This window comes from Copidosoma floridanum, unplaced genomic scaffold, assembly GCF_036245765.1.
Source record: "Copidosoma floridanum isolate Cflo_tuat_1 unplaced genomic scaffold, Cflo_Japanese_pri ptg000017l, whole genome shotgun sequence".
In the NCBI taxonomy this organism is placed as follows: domain Eukaryota; kingdom Metazoa; phylum Arthropoda; class Insecta; order Hymenoptera; family Encyrtidae; genus Copidosoma; species Copidosoma floridanum.
This window is the reverse complement of record NW_028321894.1, coordinates 620567-633843: the sequence shown is the minus strand read 5'-3', so window position 1 is coordinate 633843 and position 13277 is coordinate 620567. Positions and strand designations below refer to the sequence as shown.

The 13277-nt window shown below is 37.3% G+C and overlaps 3 protein-coding genes across 3 annotated transcripts; all 3 read left to right on the top strand.

The window, feature by feature from the left end:
* The first annotated feature begins 8936 nt into the window (after positions 1–8936).
* On the top strand, positions 8937–10483 carry LOC149374612 (uncharacterized). Its single transcript, XM_089592437.1, has 5 exons — positions 8937–8948; positions 9006–9065; positions 9164–9401; positions 9495–9739; positions 9890–10483. The coding sequence occupies exons 1-5, from the start codon at positions 8937–8939 to the stop codon at positions 10481–10483; spliced, it is 1149 nt and encodes a 382-aa protein (XP_089448563.1).
* Positions 10484–10759: 276 nt separating this feature from the next.
* Positions 10760–11338, top strand: LOC149374611 (uncharacterized). The gene has a single exon (XM_089592436.1). The coding sequence runs from the start codon at positions 10760–10762 to the stop codon at positions 11336–11338; it is 579 nt and encodes a 192-aa protein (XP_089448562.1).
* A 12-nt stretch (positions 11339–11350) lies between these two features.
* On the top strand, positions 11351–12991 carry LOC149374610 (uncharacterized). Its single transcript, XM_089592435.1, has 2 exons — positions 11351–11534; positions 11952–12991. The coding sequence occupies exons 1-2, from the start codon at positions 11351–11353 to the stop codon at positions 12989–12991; spliced, it is 1224 nt and encodes a 407-aa protein (XP_089448561.1).
* Positions 12992–13277: the final 286 nt, after the last annotated feature.

Here is a 13277-nt window from a genome sequence, read left to right as displayed (position 1 = left end):
CATAAGAAAATATTGGAGAACATTTATCATTTGAGATCCAATTTTCAGAAATGGTTAGGGCTTTTATTTTCCCTCTCCCAATTGTTACTAATAATTTTAAAAATTTCTTATCATTAAAATGATCATTCATTTCTAATTTTAAAATTTGGAATAAGTTCTATAAAAATAAAGATTTAATAGTTTGTTTAAGTATAATTTTTCTATTACTGTTTTTTATCACAGGGAGAATCTGACAAAAATTACTTTCTAAAATAATTAATTAACTTCCAAAATATTTTTGAGTATAACATATATATATCTCTTAACGTTCTGTCTACTATTTCCAATGCTTTTTTTGGAATCATTCAAGCCTCATCCCAAATGTTTTTATCTGACTTGAATTCTAAAAATGCACTCTCTATATTATTAAGATCTAAAAGAAGTCAAAAAATTCTATGACTAGTTATTCCCTTTGAAAGCAAAATTGATGCTATGCCAGTCCATGCCATTAACATGATTTTGTTATTCTGAGAAATACAAAAATAAACTAACGTTTTATATAAATAAGTTTTTCCTGACCCTTCAGGACCATCTATAAAGAAAATTTTATTTTTTTGTTCGCAAATAATATGAAATATATTTCTCTGATTATTATTTAACCTTTTATACATCAAGTTGAACATTTTTTTTCTGAAACGTATTTCATTATCTACATCTTCTGTTTTACTCTTCATTTTTTTTGGTGTAGGTAAATTAAAGCATCGACATGATTTATCTTCTGATTCTAAAATTTGGTTTACACGTTAAGGTGCTTAATTATCTTTATTATTAGGCAAACCCTTCGTTAAAAAATTATTTGTATTCATTCCATATTTTATTACCTTGAACGTTTTATGAAATTAAAAACTAAGCAAAAAATTGTATTAATTAATATGGAAACGTTACAGCAACTGCTTCTTAAAAAATATCATCGATTTTTTCATCATTGTGTATTAAATCCATTGCAGTTGCAGTATCTTTAAAAGTTTCATAAGTTCTTTCTTTATACGTTCTAATGTCTTTAAACAATGTCGAACGAGTTACTTCATTTAATACAAGTATAAAAAAAAATCTTTCATAATCTTTTGGAGATACAATGTTTAATCGACGAATTGCAATATTTTTTTATATTTTTTCTTTAAGATTAATTTTTAGTTTAAGAGTACTTTTTGAATTTTCATATGTTAGTAGAATATGATTGTTGGAAAAATAAACTATAACGTAAACATGTGATAAATCTGAGAAGCTTTTAATTTCAATATTTGTACCATAAGTCCCACTTTTTATCCCACATTATGTTAATATATTTATCACTACTTTTCACATTTTTATAATAATCGTTTTCTACTATAAATTCATAACAATTTTGCCATTTATTTACAACATTATTGATTACTAAAGAACGAGCTTTCATGTGGAAATCTTTGTCACTATACAGAAAATAAGAAAAAGCTCTGAATAAACGATTTCCATCCCCTTTTATGCTAACTTTTATATTGTTTATTTTGAAAAATCTCAAAAATTTTTAGTTTAATTTTAAATTAAATTTTAACAGCACAAAGTACAAACAATTTTCTCAATTTATAGTGTGAAACACTGTGAAGAAATTATTTCAATATTTATCATTCAATCTAAAAATGAAAAATTCTTTCTAACCACTTATATTAATTGATAAAATATAGAATGCATAATAGTAACAAAAATAGTGTAAGGTATATGTTTTATAAAATATAAATAATTTATATGTAATTAAAGTGATAAAAACTTCTTGTTGTTTAGAATTTGAGCATTAAAAAACTAATGTATACCTTTTTTCTCTAAACATAACAAAGAGTTCTAAAGAAAACTCTCAACGTACCACAATAGTCCTTTCTGGGTGGTAAGAAAATTTACTGATAAATGTATAACTAATGCTTAACGATGTAGATCAAAAACTTTTCTTCCTTACGAAATTCTGGGCACCAACCTTTCCCCACTAACAGATGAAATACAAAGATTCTCCTTTTAAGTTAGAATAGTAGGGGGTTGGCACGTGGAGCGCCCAGGGTGGTGAAGCCCCACTAGTATATATATATCTATCTTTCTATATTATATAGTTAACTCAGTGGGGCATTCCACACAAACCCCCCACCACCCCATTTGTCCCCCACCGCCCCCCCACCAACCCCCCAAAATATAAGGTAAAAATCCGTTATTTTCTAGCTTATTTTGACATATCGTAGTTTTTCTCAAAACCCCCACAGCCCCCCATCGCCACCCCACAGCCCCCACCGACCCCCCACACATTTTTTCATGGCCCCCCCCGCCCCCCCGCAAAATATTATATAAATAGTATAGAAGTATAGTATAAGTCTTTATTCAAGCAAGGGGTTTCAACCACGTATGGCTTCATGAAATGATAACAATGTATGTTTTAATATTTAATTAAATAGTTACAGATTACTGCACAATACTATAATCGGCTGAACTTAAATAAAATCAATTGTATTTCGATTTCCTGAATCCCTTGGTTTCTTTGTAAGCATAAAGTTTTTGGTAGGCTGACTTTTTTTGTTAACATTTTGTAACGTTGCATTTTGCCAGTCCTGTCAATGTCAACAAAAATTTCAGTTTTATTTTTGCATCTTGATAAAGCCACATATAATTGACCATGAGAACATAAAGGTTTTTTTAAGTATAATCTCACATTATCAAAACTTTAACCTTGAGACTTTTTCATAGTCATAGCAAATGCTACAACTAATGAGAATTGTTTTCTATATAAAATAAAAGGTAATGATAAAGTATTTCCAGTATTTAATGTAATTCTTGGAGTAAAAAATTTATTACCAATTTTTTCTCTCTTTACTATTTCACCTCACACGTTATACTCCAGTAATTTAGTAATTCGCAATCGTGTGCTGTTGCATAATCCGTCTGATATTCTCAAATTTCGAATTAACATTACTATTGTACCTATTTTTTATTTGAGTTCATGAGGTGGCAAGCCTTTACGAATGTTGTTTAACATTTCTACGAGAAAATTTTTATAAATATTATTATCTGATTTATCAACACCTTCATATGTTGCAGTATCGATGCTGTAATAAGTTTTAGTTTCCCCATGTTATTTACTTAAAATCTTATTGTTTAAAAAAAAAGTATATTTACTATGTGAAGTTAGTATCACGTTATTGTCAAAACAGTTGCTGTAATTACCAAATATTTTGGTACAGACATCATCTGTTATCCAGGATTTAGGAATGTTAAATGTTTCTATGTCCCCTTCTCTAATTCTTAACAATTGTTTTGAAAATTCGTTATTACTACAACGGATGTTATTTGGTAATCTTAAAATTTTGAAGAAGTTTCATATAAATCATGATTTAATAGTTTCTTCTATTATTATAGTTCTATTACCGTTTTTTATAACTGGAAGGATTTGTCAAAAATCTCCTCCTAATACTATTAATTTATCACCAAAGCAAAGTTTTGTATTACACAAGTCTCTCAACGTTCTATCAACAATTTCTAGAACTTTTTTTGGAATCATAGAAGCATCGTCCGATATTATTAAATCAACTTCCCTTAATTTTTTTTTTCAGTTTCAAATTCTAAAAATACGTTTTTAATATTATCTAAGTCTAGAGGTAAACGACAAGTTCTATGACTGGTCATACCTTTTTGTAGTAATACAGATGCAACTCCTGTCCAAGCCATTGAAAAAATATTTTTACCTCTAGAAATAAAGTAATAAATAAGTGTCTTATATAAGAAGGTTATTCCGGATCCACCAGGACCATCTATAAAATGTACTTTTTCATCTTGTTCACAAATAGGTTTAAAAATTTTTCTTTAATCTTCATTTGAATTTGTGTACATTATATTGAACATTTTTTTGCTGAAACATATTTCCTCAATATTGCAATTATTTATATAGTTGCTAATAGTTGGTGTCGGTAAACTAAAAGACTCACATTATTTACCTTTCGATACCAAAATTTGATTAATATGTAGAAGAACACAATTATTATTATCATTATCGAAGTCTTCCATAAAATATTTTTTATATTTATTGCATATCTTATCTCCTTAAATGTTTTCTGAAATTAAAAACCAAGCAAAAAATTGTCTTAACTGGTATGGAAACATAATTGTTGTGGCTTCTTTAAAAATATTGTCGATTCCAGAATCATGTTCTATTGAACCCATTTCTATTGCAGTATCCCTGAAATTTTTATATGTTATTCCATTATATTTTTTAACGTCTTCAAACGATGTAGCTTCATGTAATTTTTTGAAAATAAATTTTAAAAAAAAGCGTTCATGATCTTTTGGAGATACTATGCTCAATCTACCTGCAGCAATATTTTTCAGTATAATTTTCATTTTTTTTCTAAATTTTAAGTTTATTGTCAAAAATGTAATGTTCTGAAATGTTAACATATTTTAGTGATTTTGCAAAATCATCTACTTCATTTAATTCAAACCAAGCTGTAATTTCAAATCATTACAAATCATCAGGAATCACAAATTCTCACTAAAAATTTGACGTGATGATATAATTTTCCAACAATTACTTTACTGTGTAACTAAAAAAGTTAAGAATAAATAAAAATGAATACACAAGAATTATGAAAATGTATTTCTTATAAAATATTCAAAAGTTGGGGGGTTGGCACGCAGTGCGCGCAGGGGGGCGTTAGCCCCACTAGTATATATATATATATATATATATATATATATATATATATATCCGAAGCCTTATCGTGTGTGTGTGCACGTATAAAAAGGTAATGAGGTATAGAATCGTAGAGGTCTGGCACTAGAAAGTACTGATGTAACGTATAGAAACCGTTTACCATAGCCGTAGTCAGTATAGAGGTCAGCAGACTACGAGAGTGTGCGTTTACTGTGTAGAGTACATACGTGCTGATTATATATAATATACATATAAATACAGGGATATCCTTAAGCACTTAAGGAGCGGGAACCAGCGTGTAGATCAGCTTTCCCTGAGTCAAAATCTGCTTACAGAATGATTTTTTAACAATTATTCATTAAGTAAATGGATTTACAAGAGTGCTGAATTTCAGCATGCTTAGAACGCCAATTTCAATGGCGCGGGCTGCCATGAAGAGCAGTGTCATCGATCGCAACATTATAGCAACAAACCTCTAGGTCAGTAAACAAAGTCTGAATAGATCCCCTAGCGGGCAAGAGATGGCGCTCAAATGTGATTAAAATAGTAAGAACGTGTAGCTATAAGATTATTAAAAAGAGATGAAGGACTGAGTATCAGAAACGTAAAAACAAGTAAATAAGCGTACGAAAAGGTTATTTAGTTAACGCGAGATATTATTGTGAGATCATTCTGCAAACGATGAAATTGACAATGACGATGAAGATGATGATGATAATGATAAAGATAATAAACATGATAATTAATATAATATAAGAAAGAAGTAAAATTGTAAACAGCATAAATGATAATAATAAATACTTATAATAAATACAAATGTTCAACTTAAGCAGCTATCAGGTGAAACTTGGGCTGCACTTGGGTAGTACTTGAGCAGTGGCGCTTGGGCAGTACTTGGATGGCACTTTGGCGGCACTTGGGCAGAATTTAAGCAGTGGCACTTGGGCGGTACTAAGGCAGCACTTGGGCGGTACTTAGGCGGCACTTGAGAGATATTTTGGCTGTACTTTTTTGGCACTTGGGCAGAATTTGCGCAGCGGCACTTGGGTGGTACTTTGTCGGCACTTTAGCAGAATTTGAGCAGCGGAACTTGGGCGGTACTAAAGCGGCACTTGGCCGGTACTTTGGCTGCAGTTTGTCAGCACTTAGGCAGAATGTGAAAAGTGGCACTTAAACGGTACTTTGTCGGCACTTTGTCAGAATCGAGCAGCGGCACTCGAGCAGTACTTGGGCGGCACTTGGGCGGTACTTTGGTGGCACTTGAGCAGAAGTACCGCCCAAGTGCCGCTACTCAAATTCTGCCCGAGTGCCAAAAAGTACAGCCAAAGTACTTCCCAAGTGCCGCTTAAGTACCGCCGAAGGGCTGCTGCTCAAATTTTTCCCAAGTGCCGCCAAAGTACCGCATAAGTGTCGCCAAAGTACTGTCCAAGTTCCGCCAACGTGCCGCCCAAGTGCCGCTCAAATGCCGCCCAAGTACCGCTGCTTAAATTCTGCCCAAGTGCTGCTGCTCAAATTCTGCCCAAGTGCCGCCAAAGTACCGCCCAAGTATCGCTGCTCGAATTCCACCCAAGTGCCACCAAAGTACCACCCAAGTGCCGCTGCTCAAATAATGCCCAAGTGCCGCCAAAGAATTGTCCAAGTACCGCATTAATGCTGCTGAAGTACCGCCCAAGTGCCGCTGCTCAAATTGTGTCTAAGTACCGCCCAAGTGCCACCTAAATACCGCCACGTTCCGCAACTCAAATTCTGCCCATATTCCGACAAAGTACCACCAAAGTACCACCCAAGTGCCGCCCAAGTGCCGTCCAAGTACCGCTCAAGTACCACCCAAGTGCCGCTGCTAAAATTATGCCCAAGTGCCAACAAAGTACAGCCAAAATACTGCACAAGTGCCACCCACGTATTGCCCAAGTACCGCACAAGTGCCGCTTCTCAAATTCTGCCAAGTACCGCCCAAGTGCCGCTGCTCAAATTCTGTCCGAGTGCCGAAAAAGTACAGCTAAAATATCTCCCAAGTACCAATATATATATATATCCGAAGCCTGATCGTGTGTGTGTGCACGTATGAGAAGGTAATGAGGTATAGAATCGTAGAGGTCTGGCACTAGAAAGTACTGATGTAACGTATAGAAATCGTTTACCATAGCCGTAGTCAGTATAGAGGTAAGCAGACTACGAGAGTGTGCGTTTAATGTGTAGAGTACATACGTGCTGATTATATATAATATACATATATATATTTTTTATGCCACCGGCTTTTTCTCATTAATTAGTTGTTATTAATTGTGTCAATCCCTTCTTCCTTTTATTTGCTTATTTCAGACATTTCATAATAGTAAATTTTAGTATAATAATTTTTTTAATCTCTTTTTTTAATTAGGCCATTTTTTATCATTTTTTTTTTCATTTATTGGGAATCCTTTGTCGTTAATTTAATTTAATCCCTTCCACTCTAGTTAGTGTACTAATCATATTGGGTTTATTTTTTATTTATTTATTTATTTATTTTTTTTTTTGAACTCACACTATTATACAGTACTAAGCCCCTATATTTTTATTGATTGTAATTTGAATTTGGACCAGGCAATTCAAGTTGGATTGGCTGTGTCTCCACGTATTATTTTGGTGTCTCCTGTGAAGTAGAATTTACGCCGCATCATTCTCATCACTTATCGTCAAGCTGCAAGATCATCTCTTCGTTGGCAAAACATCATCGCTTTACCGGACACCTCTCTTCCAGCAGCCGTAGCCTGTCTACATTTTTTCAAGTTCTATAGCTAAGTGACCTTTATTTTGTCTCTTTTTGCTTAAACTGGTAAAATATAATAATAAGTGTCAGTGCATGAGTATAATTTAAGCCCCTTTTTGCGCTGCTTAGTCAATTTAAGTTTTTTTTGGTCATTTGTTTAGATTGTTAACTTGTGACACTTGGTTTCATTTCCCTTTATAAAAAATGTGTTTCATATTAGATTTAATTAAGCGTTTCCGATCAAGACCCCTTTAAATTTCATCGAGCGCTATTACAGTATTCAAGGCTAAAGTATTGTCGTCATTGACTTATTGGAATAAACCCATTTATTGTTTGATTTAACTTAACTCGTAACCATGGTCAACGATGGCAATAATCCCTCCCAAGACCCCTCAGAGTTAGTAGTCAAGGTTAATTTGTTTGAAGCTCGACTAAAGGGTTTAGACGAATTGATAGCAAAGGGTCAGGTAGACGACACGAATGCAAATTTAAGACTAGGAGATTTGACTAAGAGGTTTCAAGCGATTGAAGATCTGACAGACGCGTTGAGTGTAGAACAGGGAAAGGATCTAGAAGTAGAGGGCTGGACAGATGTTTCTCAGAAATACTATAACCTTGTGGGAAGGATCGCGGGAATGGGAAATGGAGGCATCGGGGCATCAAATATAGGAGCATCCATGGGTCAGTCGACTTTCATCGAAAAGCAACATCACTTAAAGCTCCCCGTCACAGAGCTTCCCAAGTTCAGTGGTGGTCACGAGGAATGGCTGTCTTACAAAAACTTGTTCCCCACTATGATCCACATGCGTAATGATATAGATAATCTCGTTAAGTTCATGTACTTGAAGAACACGCTGCAGGGTGAGGCATTAAAGAAGGTCGCGATTTATGACGTGAGTGAGAAAAAATCACAGTGTCGCTTGGAAAACTCTCATTGATTCGTACGAGCGAAAATGCATTTTAGTATTAAAATACTTCGACGCTATTCTTGATATCTGTCCTCTTTAATCCGCTACGTCCAAGGATCTCTCAAAGATGGTGGATGATGTCAAGCAGCATTTAAATACTCTTGAATCCTTAGGCATGACAGAGTCTCCACGTACGATTGTCAGATTGTTAGAGAGAGCTTTACCCCCTTCTATTAGGCAGAAGTGGGAGGACTCGCTAGGGGTAGATGAGCTTCCAACCCTTGAACAGTTTTACAGGCTTATAGATGAAATTGCATCCAGACTTTATACCATGGAGACTGATGTGCCACGAGGCAGCGAGCCAGCAGCTGGGAAATCGACGGTCAAGCAGGATTTCGATATGCGAAAGGCGTGGAAACTGAACGACTGCGCGTCTTCGTAACCAGATCTGAGCCATCATGCGTGCAGTGTAGCGAGTCGCATTCATTGTTCTGATGCCCTGCGTTCAACAAGTTACCAGTCCAAGGTCGTTGGGATTTCGTTAGGTCTCACCGGTTGTGTTTCAATTGTCTGCGATCCCATGGGGGAAAGTGTACGTTGGGTCATTGTAAACGTTGCGATCGGTACCATAACACTTTGCTCCATACAGACTCAAGGCCAGTCCATAATCCAGTCCAGCCCAACGGAAATTTCAATGGTGGTGGCGAAGGTGGTTTTTCATCGATGTGACTAGAACTAGACGTGTTTAGCGCTGTCTCTGGAGCTCGTACATCTCAGTTGTTAATAAGTGCTGATGTTCACGTTAAGTCGAATCAGGGAAAGTTCATCGAGGGTCGTGCTTTACTAGACACCTGCTCAACAAACCATTTTATAACCGAAAAACTCGCTCAACGGCTTCGACTTCCAGTGCAGAATCAGGCAATTCCCATCAAAGGATTTGGAGGGGCTGGCACTAGTTCCAAGGGTAGCATCCAAATCAAGATCCACTCGTGCTTTAGTGAATTTCATACGGTTTTAGACTGTCTTGTCGTTCCAACCATAACCAGTGCGATCCCAAGCGAACCATTTCCACGAGAGCTAATCGACCTTCCGAAAGGAATTTGATTAGCTGATCCCCAATTCCACATTCCCCGTCCAGTCGATGTTCTTATAGGCTCTGGAGAAACTTTGTCCTTCTTATCCATTGGCCAGGTCCATTTGTCTCGAGATCAATACGACGTATATCTCCAGAAAACACAGTTAGGTTGGATCATTGTTGGGGGGTTGAATCAAGATAGCAAGTCTGAGGCTACCTGCAGTATAGTTGAGTTAGACACAGAGTTGACTAGATTTTGGGAGTTAGAGGAGGTTGGAAATAGATTGGTGTATTCTTCTGAGGAGAAGGCATGTTAAGAACATTATGTTAGGAATACGAGGCGTACTTCAAGCAGCAGATATATGGTTAGGTTACCCTTTAGAGAAGTAGATCCTCAATTCCGTGATTCACGTTCCAAGGCATTCTGACAATTGCAGGCTATGCGACACCAATTTTAGGCGAACCCCAATCTTCAACTAGAATACTTTAAGGTCTTGCAAGAGTATATCGAATTAGGACATATGACGTTGATCGATCAGGACCCAGTTAGTGGTTCTTATATGCCCTACCATGCAGTACTTAAGCCCTCTAGCGCCACTACTAAAACCCGCGTCATCTTTAATGCGTCGGCAAAAACGGAAAAAAATCTTTCATTAAACGACGTGCTCATGGTAGGTCCCACAATTCAACAAAAACTCTTTACTCATTTGCTTCGATTTTGCTCATACACCTACGAACTGACAGCCGATATAGGACAGATGTATAGACAGATTCTAGTATATCCTTGTGATCGACACTATCTAAGAATTTTTTGGCTACATCAGTGCAAGATTAGAACCTTCGAATTGAAAACCGTTACCTTCTGCATATCGTCAGCACCTTTTCGAGCTATTAGGACAATTCATCAGTTGGCGGACGATGAAAGGGCAGATTTTCCACTGGCTAGCACAATATTGAAACGCGATTTCTACGTAGATAATCTCTTGAATGGCACTGATTTATTACCAGAAGCTTTGCGAATTCATGATGACTTGATCCAATTGTTAGCTTGAGGAGGATTCACAATATGAAAGTGGGCATCAAATTACCAACACGCACTCGACAGTTTGGATGAGCGAAATTTTGGGATAAATTTTGCAACAGAGGGAGATTCCGTTGTTAAAACCCTAGGCTTGTCTTGGAGTCCACAAATAGATCAATTTTTATATTCCACTAAGTCCATTTCACTGTCCAAGACGATCACGAAGAGGAATATTTTGTCGGAAATACCTTAAATTTTTGACCCACTAGGATTGTTAGGGCCGGTAGTATTTACGGCAAAGCTAGTCATGCAAGAGTGTTGGAGAGCTAAGGTCGGTTGGGATGAGTCAGTGCCCCAGGAGCTCCATACCAAGTGGACGACGTTTGCAGAGCAGATTGAATTGCTGGAGGAAGTTTCATTTCCAAGACATCTCCTTTTACCACAAACAGTGACGACTAAGTTGCATGGATTTTGTGACGCGAGTCAGCGAGAATATGAGGCATGTTTGTACATTCGATCAGTAGATAGGTCTGGACAGGTTCTTGTTCGCTTAGCTTGCTCAAAGTCTCGTATCGATCCAGTTAAACAAACAACACTTTCCCGACTCAAATTATGCGGCGCGTTAACTTTGGTTAGGTTATTCAAGGAATCTAGGGAGTCTTTTCAGTTTTCGATAAGCAGGGTTGTATTCTGGCCAGATTCTGAAATTGTACTACAATGGATCAAAAAATCACCGCAGGCTCTTAAGGTCTTCGAAGGAAATCGTGTCGCTGAGATTCAGGAACTGGCTACAACGGTTGAATGGCGTCATGTGTCAAGCAAAAACAACTCTGCCGATATTCTCTCTCGAGGTCAGGATCCAGCTGAATTTATAAGGAACAGGTAATGGAGCGAGGAAATGCCTTGGTTGTACAGTCCAGAGAAGGAGTGGCCAAAATCAGAAAGAAACAGCGTTGTCAATTTACCTAGGTTGAGGGCGTCCACGTGTTTGATGTCGACTATGGAACCTTCACAGTTTACATCGCCAGTTGCTTCAAATTTGTCGTTTCAGGAATCATCTCAAATCGAGCCTCTCTACAAACGTCAGTCATCTTATTTTGCGTTAATCAATTCCTTATCGTATTGTCTCCGCTGGCGTTTTTCAACCGATCAAATTCAAGGTCCACCATCACTTGTTGAGAGAACCAGAGCAGAGATTCGACTACTAAGGCTTATACAGCAAGAGCAATTCAAAAGGGAGATAAATCAAATCGAGAAAACGGGGAGTACGAAAAATACGAAGTTAGCCGCGTTTGACCCCTTTATAGATGCAAATGGCTTGTTGCGAGTAGGAGGCCGATTGCGACGTGCGAAAATCCCTGACCGACAGAAATACCCGATACTGCTGCCATCATACCATCATGTAACCGACCTCTTCATAAGGGAAGTTCATCATTCGTTGTTGTATGTGGGAGTTCAAGGGGTGTTATATAAGATTCGTCAACGTTTTTAATTGCTAGATGGAAAGAATCAGCTTAGGCGTGTTGTTAGACATCACGTTACGTGCATCAGACGTAGACCCGTGACCCTACAGGCAAAAATGAGCGATTTACCCCAAGTGCGCGTGCAACAAGCTTCGATCTTTGAACACGTAGGACTAAATTATTTTGGTCCAATTAACATAAAGGAGAAAAAGTTCAGGAATCGAGTAGTTTTGCCAGCGTATGGTTGTGTGTTTATTTGCATGCTCACCCAATCAGTCCACATAGAGATAGCAAGCGATATGACAACTGAAGGATTTATAGGAGCCTTCAAAAGGTTTATAGGACGTCGAGGAATTTCATCCCATGTTTATTTAGATAACGGTACTAATTTTGTCAGGGCGAACAACGAGTTGCTCGAAAGTTATAATCTCATTCATTCAGAGTCGTTCCGCGATAAAATCAACAATTACGCCGTAACTCATAACATCATTTGGCACTTTAATCCACCAGATTCACCGCACTTTGGGGGGATACGGGAGTCTGCTGTTAAATCGTTTAAGCATCACTTAAAACGAGTTGTAGGAAAGCAAATACTCACGTTTAAACAGCTTAACACCCTTTGCATCGAAATAGAATCAATTTTAAGTTCACGTCCCATTAGCTCCATGTCAAGCGATCTAAATGACCCAGCCGCCCTTACTCCCGCGCATTTTCTTATTGGCCGTCCTCTCACGATGTTGCCTGATCACGATTTGACTTCCGTTTCAGATAATCGACTTCCCGCATGGAAATTCATTGTAAAGGCGTGGCAGGATTTTTTAAAGCGTTGGCATTCTGAATATCTCCATGAATTACAAAAACGAACAAAATGGCTCGAAGGCAAAGGTGAAATAAAGGTCGGATCCGTCGTCATTCTAATTGAGAAAAATCATCCAAATAATCATTGGCCACTGGAAGTAGTGACAGTGGTTCACCCGGGAAGTGATGGTGTCATCAGAGTTGTCAAATTGAAAACCAAAACAGGAGTCTACGAAAGAAATATCACCGATTTGTGCCTTTTACTGGAATCCATGTAACATTGCGCCGTGTATACACATCACACGACTACACATCACACACATGAACACGACAATCTTGCTCGCATACTCTCACAACGGGGGGAGCCTGTTTTGTCGACAAACGGAATTGGAGCGAAATCGCATGCTACTCAGTGTCAAAAACACTCTAATTTCTTCTGGAGCCTTGCCCGCGCCTGCACCTGCCACTGATTGGCTCATGCTCCGTCAGTACGGGGGTGGTAGGGGCGGGGCTTCAGGTTTCAAGACTTGACAGTTTTACTTTTTCCGTTGCACGCTCTCTTTT